The 1,209-nt window shown below is 54.1% G+C and overlaps 1 gene segment (V, D, J or C); it reads right to left on the bottom strand.

Annotated features, from left to right (window-relative positions):
• Nucleotides 1–214: 214 nt before the first annotated feature.
• LOC103213387 lies at nt 215–797 on the bottom strand. The segment is given in 2 exon segments: nt 215–672; nt 752–797. Coding segments are annotated over 2 exon segments (504 nt in total).
• Between the last annotated feature and the right edge of the window lie 412 nt (nt 798–1,209).

The following is a 1,209-nucleotide window of genomic DNA, read 5'->3' as shown; positions in this document are numbered from 1 at the left end:
GAAGACAGAAATGGATTGAGTGTGAGTCTCACTAATTAACATGCCTGCATTAGGGAGATATTTCATGACAACCCGGTAACAAACTTTGTGGGGAAGACAATCTAGAGAACCCCGGCTGAGCTACCCCAGAACCCACATTCCAATAAGAAGCACCAATGTCCCCAGGAGGGGCCCGTGTCATTGTCAGCACTATTGGCCAGTGCTCCTGTGTTCCTCATGTTCTCACTTCTGAGGACCCAGCAGACAGTGTTCCCTCTGGTGGTGAGCTGGGCGGTCCCAGTGGAGGTGCCCCTGAGGGCTCTGCTCTGCAGCCACAGCTGGCTGAGGGTTTCTGTCCCTCTCGGGATGTGGTTTCTCTCACTGTGTCTCTCGCACAGTAATACATGGCTGTGTCCGTGGCCTTCAGGCTGCTCCACTGCAGGAAGGCGGTGCTGATGGAGTTGTCTGTGGAGATGGTGACTTGGCCTTGGAAGGACGGGCTGTACCTGGTGTCAGAATCACTAGGATCTATAGCTCCTACCCACTCCAATCCTTTTCCTGGCATCTGCCGCACCCAGCTGATCCAGTAGCCAGTAAAGCTGTATCCAGATGCCTTGCAGGAGATCTTCAGAGACTCCCCAGGTCTCTTCACCTCTGCCCCAGACTTCACCAGCTGCACCTGGGCACAGACACCTGTGGAGACAGGGATCCGAGGTCAGATGCTTTCTCCTCCCACCCCTTAGGTGGCCTCAAACTCCAGGCCATCTCTAACCTGGGATAACAGCCATGAGGAGCACAAGGATTTTGACAGACACCATCTTGGAAGGAGGTTGGAAGGGGAAGCAGTAAGGACCAAGAGGAGTGTTGAGTGAGTCTCCTCTATGGAGGCAGACTGCTTTTAAATGGATGTCCTGTTTTGCATATCCCTGCCCTGCTCTCCATGTGAAGGTCCTCAGGCCTTATAACTCTAGAACCCCAAGACAAGGAGGGGTGCAGGTCTTGAGACTCCTGGGAGAGACACGAGAAGGTCCTAATACCCCCCCCCAACGCACACATATTGGCACTATGACATTGGTTCTGGACAGCACAAAGCAGGTCCTTCCCATCCCAATGCATCTCTAAGTCCACACTGGGGGAGGGGAGGTTAAAGGTCTGTGTGAGTCTGCAACCTGAGGGACCAGGGAGACAGCACAGAGGGGCCCCACCTCAGTTTCTGGGGGAATCCAGAAT

The sequence above is a fragment of the Orycteropus afer genome, unplaced genomic scaffold (assembly GCF_000298275.1).
Source record: "Orycteropus afer afer isolate SDZICR_OR568_19922 unplaced genomic scaffold, OryAfe1.0 scaffold01924, whole genome shotgun sequence".
Classification (NCBI taxonomy): Eukaryota; Metazoa; Chordata; class Mammalia; order Tubulidentata; family Orycteropodidae; genus Orycteropus; species Orycteropus afer.
This window is presented reverse-complemented; position numbering and strand designations above follow the sequence as displayed.